The sequence below is a fragment of the Grosmannia clavigera genome (assembly GCF_000143105.1).
Source record: "Grosmannia clavigera kw1407 unplaced genomic scaffold GCSC_156, whole genome shotgun sequence".
Taxonomy (NCBI): domain Eukaryota; kingdom Fungi; phylum Ascomycota; class Sordariomycetes; order Ophiostomatales; family Ophiostomataceae; genus Leptographium; species Leptographium clavigerum.
Genome location: NW_014040784.1, coordinates 519287 through 532963, shown reverse-complemented (window position 1 = coordinate 532963; position 13677 = coordinate 519287). Strand labels below are relative to the sequence as shown.

At 54.7% G+C, this 13677-nt stretch overlaps 6 protein-coding genes across 6 annotated transcripts; 4 read left to right on the top strand and 2 right to left on the bottom strand.

Moving 5' to 3' along the window:
- Positions 1–230: 230 nt before the first annotated feature.
- CMQ_2488 (nucleoside diphosphate kinase) lies at positions 231–1064 on the top strand (the record flags this gene model as incomplete). Its single annotated transcript, XM_014316446.1, has 6 exons — positions 231–247; positions 359–389; positions 442–485; positions 549–607; positions 691–735; positions 805–1064. 6 exons carry the CDS (start codon positions 231–233, stop codon positions 1062–1064), a joined length of 456 nt encoding a protein of 151 aa, XP_014171921.1.
- A 184-nt stretch (positions 1065–1248) lies between these two features.
- Positions 1249–1728, bottom strand: CMQ_2123 (uncharacterized protein; the record flags this gene model as incomplete). Its single annotated transcript, XM_014316081.1, has 1 exon — positions 1249–1728. The coding sequence occupies one exon, from the start codon at positions 1726–1728 to the stop codon at positions 1249–1251; it is 480 nt and encodes a 159-aa protein (XP_014171556.1).
- Positions 1729–4031: 2303 nt separating this feature from the next.
- On the top strand, positions 4032–4695 carry CMQ_2164 (uncharacterized protein; the record flags this gene model as incomplete). Its single annotated transcript, XM_014316122.1, has 2 exons — positions 4032–4257; positions 4550–4695. 2 exons carry the CDS (start codon positions 4032–4034, stop codon positions 4693–4695), a joined length of 372 nt encoding a protein of 123 aa, XP_014171597.1.
- An 892-nt stretch (positions 4696–5587) lies between these two features.
- CMQ_2296 (succinate dehydrogenase cytochrome b560 subunit) lies at positions 5588–8373 on the top strand (the record flags this gene model as incomplete). Its single annotated transcript, XM_014316254.1, has 4 exons — positions 5588–6849; positions 7598–7659; positions 7733–7802; positions 7929–8373. 4 exons carry the CDS (start codon positions 5588–5590, stop codon positions 8371–8373), a joined length of 1839 nt encoding a protein of 612 aa, XP_014171729.1.
- A 303-nt stretch (positions 8374–8676) lies between these two features.
- Positions 8677–10284, bottom strand: CMQ_2443 (transcription initiation factor tfiid complex subunit; the record flags this gene model as incomplete). Its single annotated transcript, XM_014316401.1, has 1 exon — positions 8677–10284. One exon carries the CDS (start codon positions 10282–10284, stop codon positions 8677–8679), a length of 1608 nt encoding a protein of 535 aa, XP_014171876.1.
- A 524-nt stretch (positions 10285–10808) lies between these two features.
- On the top strand, positions 10809–12075 carry CMQ_2471 (giy-yig catalytic domain containing protein; the record flags this gene model as incomplete). Its single annotated transcript, XM_014316429.1, has 2 exons — positions 10809–11044; positions 11109–12075. 2 exons carry the CDS (start codon positions 10809–10811, stop codon positions 12073–12075), a joined length of 1203 nt encoding a protein of 400 aa, XP_014171904.1.
- Between the last annotated feature and the right edge of the window lie 1602 nt (positions 12076–13677).

The window sequence follows — 13677 nt, the reverse complement described above, 5'->3', positions numbered from 1 at the left end:
AGCCACAGGCCACTACGCGGCATCACCGAACACAGCATGCGCCCCACCAGCGGCCACCGCAAATTTTGACCCCGCCAATTCTTTCCCTCTTGGTGGCTGTTGCTGTCCTTCTTCTTGCTCTCTTCTACCAACATCACGTCCAGCCATCGTGTTCTCTTACTTCCACTACCCAAATTATTCTCCCAAATTATCCCACACAACCGAGTGTTGACCATTCCCCCAAAATCAAAATGGCTACCGAGCAGACGTGAGTTCAATTCTATTCATATGTCTTACCATCTTGCTGGCCCTCCTACTTGATACCCCTTTTTTTTCCTCTGCCATTGCCCTGGAGCTGTCTAAGCTAACATTGTCTCAGCTTCATTGCTATCAAGCCCGATGGCGTCCAGGTTGGTGACGCTCTTTATGTGAAGTATCGCTTCCGCTAATCACCCTGTCCAGCGTGGCCTCGTTGGCCCCATCATCAGCCGCTTCGAGCAGCGCGGGTTCGTTTATCTTTACCCGCCTCGTTACTGTGAAAGGGCTTTAAGTTGACATTCATGGAACAGCTACAAGCTGGTGGCCCTGAAGCTTGTCTCCCCCAGTCAGGAGCACCTCGAGACTCACTGTTCGTGACCGCACCCCCACCAGAACATCGACACGCTGCAACAGATACCTACGGACAACTTACTAACTCTTCTTGTCTGACAGACTCTGACCTCAAGGACAAGGCTTTCTTCCCTGGTCTGATCAAGTGTTCGTGTTTTCCAACGCTGCTCCAATGCATTAGCCCTCTCGCCTGCTTCACACGCTAACTGCTACTAGACATGGGCAGCGGCCCCATCGTCGCCATGGTCTGGGAGGGCACTGATGCCGTCAAGACCGGCCGCACTCTTCTCGGTGCCACCAACCCCCTGAACTCGCTTCCCGGCACCATCCGTGGCGACTTCGCCATCACCACTGGCCGCAACGTCTGCCACGGCTCCGACAGCGTCGAGAACGCCAAGAAGGAGATTGCTCTGTGGTTCAAGCCTGAGGACCTGAACACCTACAAGTCTGCTCAGTACGACTGGGTCTACGAGTAAGCGAAACATCACCATTGTTTTGCGCTACACCTTTTGCACGTCCCATAAAACTGGTGAAATGGCCTGTTTGGGAGTGCTTCGGTTGTGGCAGACAAAGTGGACGAATAGAATTTAAAAACGAACGGGTGCCCTTTGGGACTTCAATAAAGAAATTCAAACCCGACCTCTAAACTTATACCGCGATCTATTTGCCTTTAGGTGGTCCACGTAATCCTCGCAGCCGAGCCAGAACGCCAGCGAACCAGGGCGTTGCCGATAAGCTGAAGACAATGCGTAGTGGTAGCAAGGCTTTGGTGATTGCATAGGCCAGGCCGATTTCCACCACAATCTTGTACTTTGCGTCAAAGCTCTCCCACAGATTCAGCACGGTGCTACCATCAGAATTACCAGAATTGTCTACTGTCTGGCCGTTGTCCTCAGCGCCGTCCTCGCTTCCAAAGCCAAACCAACCCTTTCGCTTAAAGTATTTTTCAAATCGTCTGACGCCCTCCAACACCTGCCCGCCGAAGTTGCCCGTCATGTAACCGATCGGCACATAGTCAGTATAGTGAAAGAGCCCGAATAGACCAAACAGGGGCACAATAGCAGTGATCTCATGCAAGATCAAGAACGCCACAATATGCGAGACCGGGGCGTCCCGTAGCCGACGGGTGTACCGTCCCATATGAGAAGGTAGCCGAGCCAAGATTTGCCCAGCGCGAGATTGTGAACTGGCATGTTGACCCTTGTCAGCACCAGCACTGTAGCTCCGGAGAGAAGATCTCTGCCATATTTGCCGCGCCCTGGTCGAGTATTGAAGGCCCGGTAAAGGTAGGGCAGCCTTTGGTAGACGTAGCCCAATATGCAGCCATAACTGTGTATTCATTTCGATTGCGGACACGTTTAATTGTACACGTCAGCAATCAGGCTCTCATTTTAGTGATTGGGTTGTCTCCGTAAAGCTTCATATTTTTAGCTGCATCTCTCACGTGATATTGACAAGTTCCACTATTTGAAGGTTGCTTCGGCAAATAAATACGGCTCAAAGTGCCTTGAAACCGCATACTGAAATGGTTATGACTTTAGTAGTTCGTGCTACCCTACGATTGTCTATTTGCGAGTCTGTATAGGAAAGACCATCCGATATCGCTTGTGTCACTTCCTAAAACGGCAGTTGCATTAATCAGGACAATGCAGTTCCTCTTTCCTTCTCGTGGTTTTCAATGCTCCCTATTTTAAGATCCTCTTTTCAAGGCCTCCAGAGAACAAGTTATTCCCAGGGACTATCTGACACTATCTGACTCTCTTACGCTTCAAGTTATCTTCAGGGTCGACCATTTCACAATTTGAGGCCTTACAACAAGGCTTTATCTTTCGTCTGTGTCGTCTTTTGCCTCTGAACCCTTCTTCTCATTCTCATGACCCCTTTCTTCTGAATCATAGCTCTGGCTCCCCTGTTCTTCGACCGACTTTATAAACTACAACCGAGATTTCTGTCCTTCTGTTCATGCTTCAAACGCTATTTGTCTTCTCAAGTGCCGCTCCTCTCTCAATCGCTCTTTTCGAGCACCGCTTCTTCCGTCGACATATACTCATTGCTATTTTCCGCATTTTGCCTTTCTTCTGCTTGAATTTGTCGTCAGATGTTGACAGTATTGTCGTCATGCTGTAAAGACGAACAGTCGTCCTTCCTCAGCAACAACTCCAAACCACCGTGAAGCACATCCATCGACAGCATATAAAAGCCCAGAGTATTTGAACCCCTGCTACTCTCCTTACACGTTTGTGTCTATAAATATCACTCGAAGATTTCTGACACATCGCCAATCGATCTGGCGCCTCTGAAAATGGCGAACTCTGATTTTTTCCATTCCCCTCGCACTCCCAGTCCACACATCCTCACTCCTCATTCAGGCAGCTATAACGTGTTTGAGGATTTCTCGACGGAGAACAGTTCAGACCTTTCTGAAGACAAGCATCCTATTTCCAGAAACCGCATCACAGCCGGGAGCGCGGCTGCAAAAGAGCTAGGTACCCTATTTCGGACTACCCAGGACAAGCTCAGGTCACTGAGTATGAGGACTCATGCCAATCGTTCCACTGTCAGCGAGGTTCAAACATCTACGGAAGAATCTCTTGACTGTCAAAACAATCATCAGATCTGTCTGCCGTTGCGAATTTCCATGGTCCACAATTCGAGAGAGACCGGGGGGGGGTTGAAGGCTATTGAATTGGCGCAACCTCACGAGAAAGTAAAGCAGAGTAAAGATTTTACCACCGAGACCGATAATCCTGTTCCGGCCTTCGAAGGCCCCGGAAACTTATGGGAATTTCCAATGCAAACGTTTCTCAGCACAAGCTCAAGCACGCGTGACACAATATCTTTGTCTCCTCAGTCTCCTCAGTCTCCTCTTGAATCACATGGCACACCCAACACGAGTATTAGTTGTCCCGTTAAGGAAGCTACTAGCAGCTATGGTGAAGCTATAGGGCCTGAGCCCAAGTAAGTCATAGCTGATCTTTGCTCGTTTTACACGAAAGCTAATGGGATCTAGTCATTGCTTCGAAGACCCATTCACAGACGATCGAAATGCCTTGCTACGGCCTCATTGTTGCAGCGCGCTGGGATTTGATTCATTTCCTCAAGAAAGTATCTTCGGCTGTGCTGACACGGAAATACGTATTGTCTATAACTCGGAGGCACATAGTCATACCTGCTTTTGGGTGTGCGCTGAACGAATGAAGAACGTGTCGCGTAAATGGGCGACTTCACGTCCATTTTGTCAGTACACATCGCGCATGCCCTCTACAATTGTCATCAACTCCGACAGCCATGACATTGTCGATGCCGCGAGGTATCTTTTCAGTATTATCCATGATTCTAAAGATCGCTGCCTCCCTCCAACTATACGGTCGAACGTGTTTTCTCGAATGGCGGCGATTTCCATTGAACTTGGATGCAAATCGGCCATTCACAACTCAGTGGATATGTTTCTATCGTCGTTTGCAGAGCAGAGCTGGGAAGACCTTGTCGAGTGGGACCTTCACTATGCTCTATACCTTGCTATGCAATTTGGCCATGATGAGAGTTTCCGTATGATTTCACGGAGCTTGGCGGTATTCTGTCCTCCTCGGAATGGCAGTTCCAGTCCTGCTCTATGGGCTGGCAAGATCACGGAGCACTTTGTTCACATTGCCATTGTGCCGGTACTTCGTGAGTGATGTGAAAGAGCTCCTGGTAGACTCGCAGCATTACGAAGCTAACCTGTTGCTACCAGAGGCTATACATGGAGCTTGCACGCATGCAGTGCACAGAGTGATACTCGAGGTTGAGAACTTCTTGTTCGGAAACGAACAGAGCCTTTGTGCAGAAGATAACTTGAGATGCTGCACACAGATGGATTTCTTGGCAGCGTCCAGGCGGCGGCTTCGCCGTGGCCTTGTACTGACCGGGTTGTGGCCACTTGAAGAGCTGTATGGTTTCAGTTTGCACAGCTTCGTGGCAGAAATCAAGGAGGCCGGAGAGGTGGATCTGGACTACGTGGATCCTGAAGCTGCTGAAATCCGTTCCGAGTGCCGTTTCCTGACACAGCTTTACGAAGACTTGGACGATATCGTCAACAGCATTGAATTCTCGATCTACTGGTTTTGATTTTCTCTAGACAGTGAAGGTGGGTGATGTTATGTTTCGGCTTGTTAGGTTTCGGGCTCTGCTTGCAGTGATTTGTGTTTAAATGTGCGTTACATTCGTGGGTTGCAAACTTTCTTTTCGGTTATGCTTTTGCCTGGAGTTTGATTTACATGAGACGCGTTTGTGGGATATCGAAACGGACACAACGTTGCACATGATGGGAAGGAAGCTACGGAATGGGAGCTAGAGAAAGGCAGTACAAGGAATGGGGGAACACATGGTAATCGGCCGGCTTGTGGGGAGATTTAAGTCAAGCAGAGCCACGGTCTAGAGGATTCGTTACATGAAGAGAGGCTCGCGATAGACGTTAATAAAGAGATTCGCCTAAGAGCAGTTTGCTACAACAAAGTGAAGAGGTGATGTGTTTCTGACTTTTTGTACACAACATGGTGACAACAGATGACTGTTGTCCACAGTGAGGTTCATGAATCACTTCCTTCATCTGGGTACAGCTAAACGTGTCAACAATGGCTTGGCTGACAGGCTGTATTTTTTTCCACCCTGCGGTTACGACAAGGTGATGTGCTGTGTACCATTGATTCAGAATTCACATTGCAGTCACTTCGGCAAATATTTAAGGAGCTCACTGCACCTTCCGGCCACTTCTTGCAATATCCCCCCCCCCCCTCTTCCTTCCCTCACTTTCTCTCCGATCAACCAAACAGCTTTCCTCCTGGCAAAATCCTATCAGGACCGTGCTAAATTCTGTTTTACCCTTTCCTTTACGATCTGCCACAACATCGATCTCACTGCAGACCATTCTACTGCAGCACAAGTTGGTTAGTAAGAGGTCCCAGCTCTATTTTGCAGCCACATATTTCTAAGCATCTACAGCAGCATCAGTTTGAACGCGATGGTATACCCCTACAGCTATCCGACGCAGCCGACTCCAGTATATCAATATGCCCCTGGCCATGGGTCAACGTCGACGGGACACGGCGTACGGCAGCACCAGACGACAGCGAGCACGACCTATCCCTTGGTCTACTCGACGCCATCAGCTCCACTGTATTATCCCCGAGTGCCTGCAGGCCCGATGCCTGCTCTACCGCCGTATACCTACTATCCACAGCACGTGTCGAGCGGTATGTATGGTCCAGCAGCGCCACCTCACTATCAGCAACAGAGCGGTGGGGGTGTCTTCAACCGCTGGCCCGGCGCTCCCGAGGAGGAAGAGGTCAGAGCAGAGGACAGGACTCGGAGGCGGTCTCGCCGGGGCCACCGGAGCCGACAGGAACGCGGCCACCGCAGCCACAGCCCATCCAGATCGGGTGGCAGCAACAGCTACTACGACAGTCGGGACGGTGGCTACGCGAACGAAAATGAAGGCGAGGACGACGACGTCGTTTTCCGTCTGCATGATGACGTCTTTTACGACGAGGACGATGAAGAGCATGTGGATACGCGTCTTCGAGCCCACAATCTGGCTGTAGCCGGACGCGAGGAGGTTGCCTACGGCCGGGGGGACAACGACGACGATGACGACGAGGCGGACGATGTCGGCGAGCTGGTGCGCGAGGTGGCCGTGCATCCGGGAGGCTCAGGGCGGGTGGTTCTGCACGTGGATAGCGAGCCGCCGCGGCTGACGAGTTTCCGGGTGTCAGCGCGGCGAATGCGCAGCGAGGCACGGTCGTGGACGCAGGTGTGCCATCGCGGGACCAATGCGTGTGACACGACGGTGGCCGACGAGACAGCCGTGGCCGGCATGTATTGGCTGCTGCGGGTGTTGCACGATGAGCCGGAAGTCAGGGCTGATGGTGCGAGCGGACATCAAGACCATCACGCCTACGAGGCCCGGCTGCACAACCTTGTCGTCCAGGGAGCTGTGCCGGTTCCACGCGAGCTGCCGGCACGCGTGTTGGCATATGTCGTCATGTTTGGGCAGCAGCTTGGCGCACTGGGACGGCCGGGATCGATGGGGGGTGGCGGACGGCCCAGCAGCCGTCTCCGGACTCAGTCGGAAGCGTGGCTCTGGGCTATTATGAGCCGACGACGGGACCGACACGTGCTGGATGCGTCAGCTGTGGACGACTGGCCGTTTCTGCTGTACGCTTCGCGCTCGCTGGATAACCAGGATTTAGTGCGGCGTTGTCTGCAGATGCTGACGTGGGATCGGTAGGTTTTTGAAGACGATGGGCGTGAAGGAGGATGTGAAGAGGAGAGCACAACAGGAAGAAGGCTGAGGGAGACGGGGAGAAGAAGTCGAGGTGACAAAGATTAATCCGAAAGAAAGCAGAGCCGTACGATAGCTACGAGGACCTCGGTAGCTGATGGGTACTTAAGCAGAACCCTCTAATAAAGAACATTGAACAGCATTCACATGAGCTTATAGACGAAATGTAGATCTCAGAAATGAAACTGCCAACAGACGGAAAACTGCAGGCAGAGATTAACGAAGGATCCCTCTTTACGGTTGTTCTACGAGCGCCCATCAGGCACGACCACTCCAGAATGAAGCAGCCATGCCTGAACCGCCGCATGACAGCAGTCACTGTGGGATCTGCTGACGGTGGCGGCAGAGCGCTCGGTTCTATCTGAGGAAGAAAAAGAGAAGGGGACGAAGCGAGAGGCGGCAGATTTTTGTTTTATTTTGTGTCTCGCGATCCACCTACAATCACGTGCAGCGGAGCGCAAAAACATGTCGGAAGTGGAGGAAGCGGAGTGCCGGGGAAGAATGACAAAGGGAAGAATCGGGCGGCTGCTGATTGGCCAGCCCCAGCTTGTGCTTTGTGAGAGAGCCGAGGACGACCGAAGAAAATAGCCGGCAGCGGGACGGATTGGCTTCTGAACGTCATCATCTCTTCCACTCGCAACCACGACCACGACAGACTTGGGACGCTCTCGGACTTTCCACGCATCACAGACAACGGAACGATTGGCTGACGATGAATGCCCAACGGGTCGGCGTGATGGCGCTTCGACGGGGTGAGTGGTGATGAGGGGGGAGGGAGCTTTAGGACGATGAGCAGACAGAGGAGCATTGCTGACAATGATGCAGCTGCTGCGAAACCGTCGGTGTTTTCTCCCCAGGTTGCCCGTGCTCTGGCACTGCGGGCGGTGCAGACGAGGTGAGATAAATGTGTCTTGTGTTTTGTATTTCGCCTCTTTTGCCTCTTTTCCGTCCACATAGTCTTCCTCTTCGTCTTTTATTCTCCCGTCTTTCCGTCTCCTACTCTTGTCTCCTAACACCTCAGATCCTTCACGACGGAGAAGCTCACGCCTGAGCAGGCCAACGCGCTGCTGGCATCGCAACGGCTGCAGCGGCCGGTGTCGCCGCACCTCGACATCTACGACAAGAGGCAGATCTACTTCGGCGCGTCGATCCTGCATCGCTTCACCGGCCTGACCTACGCCGGCCTGCTCTACGGCGGCTCGCTGGCCTACCTGGCCGCCCCGTTGCTCGGCTGGCACCTCGAGTCGCAGAGCCTGGTGACCTTTGCCGCTGGCCTGCCGCTGGCTCTCAAGGGCGTCGCCAAGTTCGCCCTCGCCTGGCCCCTGGCCTTCCACTTCTTCAACGGCGCCCGCCACCTGGTCTGGGACGCCGCGGTCGGCTTCTCCAAGGCCGAGATCGCCAAGGGCACCACCGCCATCTGGGTGCTCAGCGTCGTCTCCAGCCTCGGCTTGGCGTTCTTGTGGTAGGAGACGGGAAGAAAATGGGGGAACGGCGGCCTGCTTTCGCTTTTGACGTGTTTTGATAGACAACCGGAGAATGGCATGAGCACGATTTTGGATCACATGTGAGCTTTGGCTCTACAAGTGACGTAGGACAAAGCTTTGGCTATCGTAGCCGCTTTGCAACTGACAAACTGTAAAAAGACTAAACCAGCCATAAACCCTTTGTCCGCGCGTGTCACAGACAATTCCAGAACGCCATCCGACTCCAAGACAAACCATTCATCCATCCAGCTTGCTGGCCCACTTCTATCCCTTCTTCTGTCGCCCTCACTCAATATTGCGAGCTTCGAGAATGGCCGCGTTAAGCTGTCGGTCGCCCAGATGGGCGATGCGCCGGCCGATGATGGGTCCGAGGAAGTCGATCAGCTCGGCAGTCTCCTCATCGGACGATGTGCCGTTGACGATGGCCGCGTTGGTGAGGGCGGTGCCGGACGACCGAGGCGACTGGGCTGGCGAGAGCGGTGCAGCACCAGAAGTGCCAGTAGGCGAGAGCGTGCGAATAGCCTTGACGATGCCGCCGGAGACGAGCATCTCAAACTCGACAGCGGCAGCGGGACCGCGCTCCTGCAACCGCTGCAGCACGTGGGTGTCGATGGCGCGTAGGTTGGGCAGGACGAGGACGCGAACCGCCTCGGGGCCGCCAGCCGCAGCGAGGCCACAGACGGCGCCATAGAGCACCGGCGCCGGCCGCGACGGTTCGAGCAGCACCTTGAGACAGGTGCGCGTCAGCTTCGGCCGCAGCAGCGCGTTGCTGTGGGCAAACTTGCGGGCCAGCTGGCCGAGCAGGCTGGCGGCCAGTTCGCGCAGCAGATACGTCTCGCGCACGATGCTGTCGGGTAGGAGACCATGGACCGTGTGGCTGCCGTTGATGCCGTTGGTGGCGTGGATTCCGTTGATGCTGTGGCTGTCGTTGTGGCCACTGTCGCTGCCGAGATCACCAACCCCCCCCGGACCACTGCCACCAGCACCAGAACCAGCACCGAGGCCGCCCAGCCTACGGGCCACCAGACAGGTCAAGACAGGAGCACAGAGCGGCGAGGCGTAGGGGTCGAGGAAGAGGTGGGGGTTGGCGACCAGGGCCGAGGTCAGCTCCATGGTACGGCGCAGGGCAAAGACGTCGTCCATCCGGTGGGTGATCTGGTTGGCGATAAAGTTGACAAAGTAGGGCACCAGCTGGTGGAGGCCCGGATCGCTGCGGACAGAATCGAGGGCGGCGTCGCGCAGCCGCAGCACCTCCTCGTCCGGGTTGTCGTCCAGCACGGCCGCCTGGATCTTGTCAAAGTAGAGCACGAGCTCGTTGCTGATAATGTGCTTGATGGCCGGCTTGAAGCCGACGTTGTCGTTGCCGGCAAGCGCCGCGAGCGCCGGATTGGCTCCCGGGCCTTTGGGCACGAGCTCCTGCGACCGTGCCTCGGCCGTCGTCGGGTTCTGCGGGATCGCCGGCTGCACGCCCTCGATCGCGAGCCAGTGCGCCGTCAGGCTGGCGTCCCGTGGCACGCGTGGCAGCGGCGCGTTCACCAGACGCTCAAACTCCACCTCCTCGTCCTCGACATAGAACAGCGGCTGTCCTGGGCCCAGGCTCGCCTCGCCGTATCGCAGCGGCCTCGTCGACTCGTACCCGTATAGCGGCTCCACGTCCAGCACCCGCAGCGCCAGCGACATGTCCTGCACCGTCAACGTCGTCCGTCCGCCTGCTCGCATAAACCGCAGCGCCTCCACGATCACCTGCCCGATTCGGTACTCCACGTCCTGCGACAGGCACCGCAGCGCGTCGTCCGCCAGCTGCGACACGCCCACGGACTCTGCCACGTCCCGCACGTTCTCCGGGTTCCACAGCAGCCGCACCTGCGCGTCTTCCGCCTTGGGCGCCGCCATCGAGCTCGCTGTCGTTGTCCGGACCGTAAGCTGTTCTCAGATCGTCGTGACTGGACGTCTGAGCGGCGGTCCACTACGTCGGTGTTTTCGCTTTCGCTGTCTTTATCACTGTCGCTCTAGCTGTCGCTGTTGGAGCTTGCGGTTCCTCTCTGCTTGTTGTATTCCCAACGCGTCCTTGTCGATGCTGGTAACTTGTGAAGCTCAAACGAAGTTGACGATTGAGCACGGACCAGTGCAAGTGAATGACTAATAATACACTAATAATACAATATTACTAATCATGCTAGCGCCTCTCTTACTTTTTGTTATCGCTCCGCCATAGCAACAACCCCTCGTCAATAACGGTTTGCCTCTTCCTCCGACGACCTTCACAGTGTCACAGACTTCCTTTTAATGGGGGCACGGCCGTGCCGGTTTTTTTGAGGCCGTGGTTATATTGGATATGTTCATGCATTTGGCGGCGGACGCAACGGCGGCGCGAACCACCAATACGGCAAACAAATGGCACTGACCTCGATATCACCATGACCGCCCCTTCGCGGCCCATCCCGGCCCTGTACACCGTTTATATTCTTCGCTCGACGATGCGTCATGCCTCGCTTTACATCGGGTCCACACCAGACCCGCCCCGCCGGCTGAAGCAACACAACGGCGAGATTCGCGGTGGTGCAGCGCGGACTTCTCGAGTAAGGCTGCGGCCATGGGAAATGGTCGGGCTGGTGTCGGGCTTCCCTGGACTGATTGCGGCCTTGAAGTTCGAGTGCGTTGCAACCCAAACTTGCTCTGTTGCGTCCCGCTCTCTCCTTGTGCTGACGATACCCCAGATGGGCACTGACGAATCCCCATCGCTCGCTCCACATCCCGTCAGAATCACGCTTGACTGTATCGAAAAAGACAAAGAAGAGCGGCCACTTGCGAAAGCCGAGCAAGAGCATGCAGTCGATTCTTGCCAACCTACATCTGCTCCTGCGCGTGCCCAGCTTTGCGCGCTGGCCGCTGCGACTGCACCTGTTCGTTCCCGAGGTGCATTCAGCATGGCAGAAATGGTGTGCAACGACCGACCTGCCGATGCCAGATACCTTTGAGCTCGTCACAGATTTCGGACCGACAGAGCCCCAACCTAAGCAGCCTCGAGGACGAGCTCGCGACACCGCCGACACGGCGCCTTTGACACCAGAGGACGGAGAAGCGCTGTGGGGAATACACGCGCTGCCGCTGGATTACACACCATTGCGTGACTACGTCGACAAAGCACGTGACATTTTTACGTTTGAGCGAGAGGGCAGCTGTGCGATATGTCACGAGCACATGCCTTCAGGGCAGGGCCTCTATGCGGTCTGCCCAAACACGTCTTGTGAGGCCGTAGGACACTTGTGTTGCTGGAGCCAGCACGTTCTCCTCAGCGAGGCCGACGCCGAAAAGGAAGGCATTCTCATACCAGTTCGAGGGAAATGCCCAAAATGCGACGGGAAGGTCGAGTGGAGTGACATGATGAAGGAGCTGACGCTGCGGTTGCGGGCGCCGAAAGAGGTGGACAAGCTGGTCAAGACGAAGCGGCGGCTGGAAAAGGCAGCTAAAAAGGCGGCAGACAGGCCTAGGACTGCTGCCGCAGTCGAGTCGCCGAAGAAGCCGACAGCAGCCACAAGACGGAGCCCTGCAAAGCGCACTGGTAGGGCCGCTAAAGCGCCGAAAGAGACAGCACCCAAGAGGAAGACAAAAGGCAGCACGACAGCCAAGTCAAAGCAGACCAGCTCGCCGGAGGTCATCGTGCTGGAAAGCAGCGAAGAATGAGCAGGCGACTTGTGTGAACAGGGATATCAAAATAAGATACATATTCCGTACATACAAAGTACTTCATACTCTGTATCCGTACTCCGTATATGGTACGGAATGGTTAGTAATCCTACGAAACGAAAGCTTCTTAGACATTGCTGCTGTGATTGGCTGGGAGATGGGCTACATATTTGTGAGGTCCCCACTCGATCCAGATATCAGATTGAGCTGGGCCCCGACAAGGGGACCTCGCAAGACTGCGACAGGTAAGGCGTTGTGCCCACCATTACCACAATGGCAGACGGCCCCAGAAAGCGCGCTGAGGTTGCACAGTCGGCGCACTATGCTGTCGTCGCGTCTGATGCCCCTGACTCTGACTATCGCGGACATTGCCGCATTGGTAAATATAAGAGAGCAGTGGAAGCATGAACAAGAGGAAGAGGAGAAGAAAGGGGAGAAGGAAGAGGAGAAGAAAGGGGAGAAGAAAAGCATGCCGTCACGAAAGCGGCGACGGCGGCAACAGCGGCTGCACTGTGTGCAGCGATTCTGTTCGACCGATGCAAAGATGTCCAAGTGGCTATTGCCGTGCGCATAGTGGTTCGCATTGCCGTTGTGCATAATGATGGCAGCGCAAGGGAAGCACAAAGATCTGTGCCAGCGGGCACTCAACGACAGGCGTACAAAGCCGCACTTTGTACACAAGGCAACGAAAAATACGACGTGCCGTGATCGTCTTTGTCTCTCCGTCTCTTCCTTTTTACCGCAACGTCGTCGAAAATAAGCCACTAAGCCTAGATGGTGATGACTCCACTCTTAGACAATATAATAAGATACTCCGTACTCCGTACTTTGTCGGCAAATATAGACAGACTAGCGTGCCCTCCTTGCTGCTCATCGAGAGACGGGCTCATGATGCAGGCATGTTTTTTTTTCCTTGGCCGGGCCTGGCGTCCTGACAGCCGGCCGCGTATGCGTTATCGGCCGACTGCAGGTACTACTCGGAGCATTTGATGTCATGATCCCCCTCATCCATCTGGCTGGCAAGCCGGCCGCAGCCAATGTGAAAAAGAAGGAAATATAGCAGCCATTGCTGCATGCTGCAACCTTTTGCAGCGCATCTGCCCGAATACGTGCAGTGGCTTCCGCAGTCTTGCCTGTGCTCCTGCTAATGCCGCCTGCTGTCTTGTCTCTGCAGACGCACAAAGACCTCGTATGAGCCGGTTCTATATAATCAAGCAAAAGGTAATTAATACCACACGGCCATTTCAGCTCCCATCCCTGTCTATCTCGCGCGTCGCTGTCAGCGACCCCTACGTACTGTAGATCAGCACCGCGCACTCGTACAGAGCATCTTACGTTTGGACCGGTCACAATGGGCCAAGCACTTAGGACGTTTGTTGGTGCTGTTTGCCATTCGCCGCTCTGCGACGCAGAATCGACCTAGTGACCCACTTTGGAATACTCATGCCTAATGTAAGTCAGTACGCAGCACGGAGTATTTGGCATCGTATCGCTGCCTTGTACACTTGCATCTTACGCGCATATTTTTCGCGGTGGTGCCCTGTTAGTGCGCCCGTATCAGCAAAGTACCTGGCTGCCAGCCAGAGCCTGTCGACAGCC